The sequence below is a fragment of the Rhincodon typus genome, chromosome 47 (assembly GCF_021869965.1).
Source record: "Rhincodon typus isolate 14 chromosome 47, sRhiTyp1.1, whole genome shotgun sequence".
Taxonomy (NCBI): domain Eukaryota; kingdom Metazoa; phylum Chordata; class Chondrichthyes; order Orectolobiformes; family Rhincodontidae; genus Rhincodon; species Rhincodon typus.
In genome coordinates, this window is record NC_063378.1 from 7,134,133 (window position 1) to 7,135,142 (window position 1,010).

Here is a 1,010-nt window from a genome sequence, read left to right on the forward strand (position 1 = left end):
CTCTGTAACCTCCTCCAGCCCCTACACCCCTCCCTATTTCTGTAACCTCCTCCAGCCTTTACACCCCCCCATCTCTGTAACCTCCTCCAGCACCTACACCCCCTCCCTATCTCTGTAACCTCCTCCAGCCCCTACATCTCCTCCCTATCTCTAACCTCCTCCAGCCCCTACACCCCTCCCTATCTCTCTATCCCTCCAGAAAGTGTGGGTTGTGTGGGAGTTGGCGAGCAATGAGAGAGATCCGAGACCCAGCACGGTCATGATAAACTAAATGGTCCGTCCATTTCTCCTTTATCTGTGCCCGAAAACAAATTCTACTTCCTCTAATCTACAGCTGAGATTCTGGTTTTGCTTAATCGCCAGTAAAATAACCGCGAGTTCTGGGTGGCTAGGTGTGAAAATGGCTTCCTAATCTGGTTGGTTTATTTGTTTGTTTTCTTTTATTACCAGTTACAGGGAAGAGTTTTGATGATGATTCTGGCTGTGACACTGAGGATGAACTCAAAAGGTAGCTATCTCCTTTTTGAAGCTGATGTGTGAACCTTCCACCTGCATTTATATAGTGTTTTGACAATAGATGGCCTCACTGCAATGTCAACATGATCAATTTTGACACCACGTGACGTTGTGAGGACTTTCAAGCACGGGTGACCAACATCTTGGTCAAAGAGGGAGATTTTTAATGTTCTTTCTTCCCTTGCCTGGGGAGAGAGTGATGTCAAGAGGTTTATGCAGGGAATTTGGTAGCTCAGTGCCCTGTGCAGCTAAGGGCACAGCCGCCAGTGTCTGGGTGATAGGAATTGGGGAGGTTCAAGAGGCTGGAATTAGGACAGTGCAGAAAACTCGGAGTGTTATAGGAACTGAGGGACGTTGCAGAGATACAGATGCAGTGTAGGGGCCGGAGGAGGTGACAGAGATAGGGAGGGGTGTAGGAGCTGGAGGAGGTTACAGAAATAGGGAGGTGGTGTAGGGGCTGGAGGAGGTTACAGAGATAGGGAGGGGGTGTAGGG

At 49.1% G+C, this 1,010-nt stretch overlaps 1 protein-coding gene across 1 annotated transcript in view; it reads left to right on the forward strand.

The window, feature by feature from the left end:
• The window catches only part of xrcc1 (X-ray repair complementing defective repair in Chinese hamster cells 1), a 20,104-nt gene that overhangs the window by 13,902 nt on the left and 5,192 nt on the right, over positions 1-1,010 (forward strand). Inside the window, exon 6 of the mRNA XM_048620585.1 lies at positions 401-508. Coding sequence (XP_048476542.1) covers positions 401-508 — 108 coding nt within the window. The remainder of the gene's footprint in view (positions 1-400; positions 509-1,010) is intronic.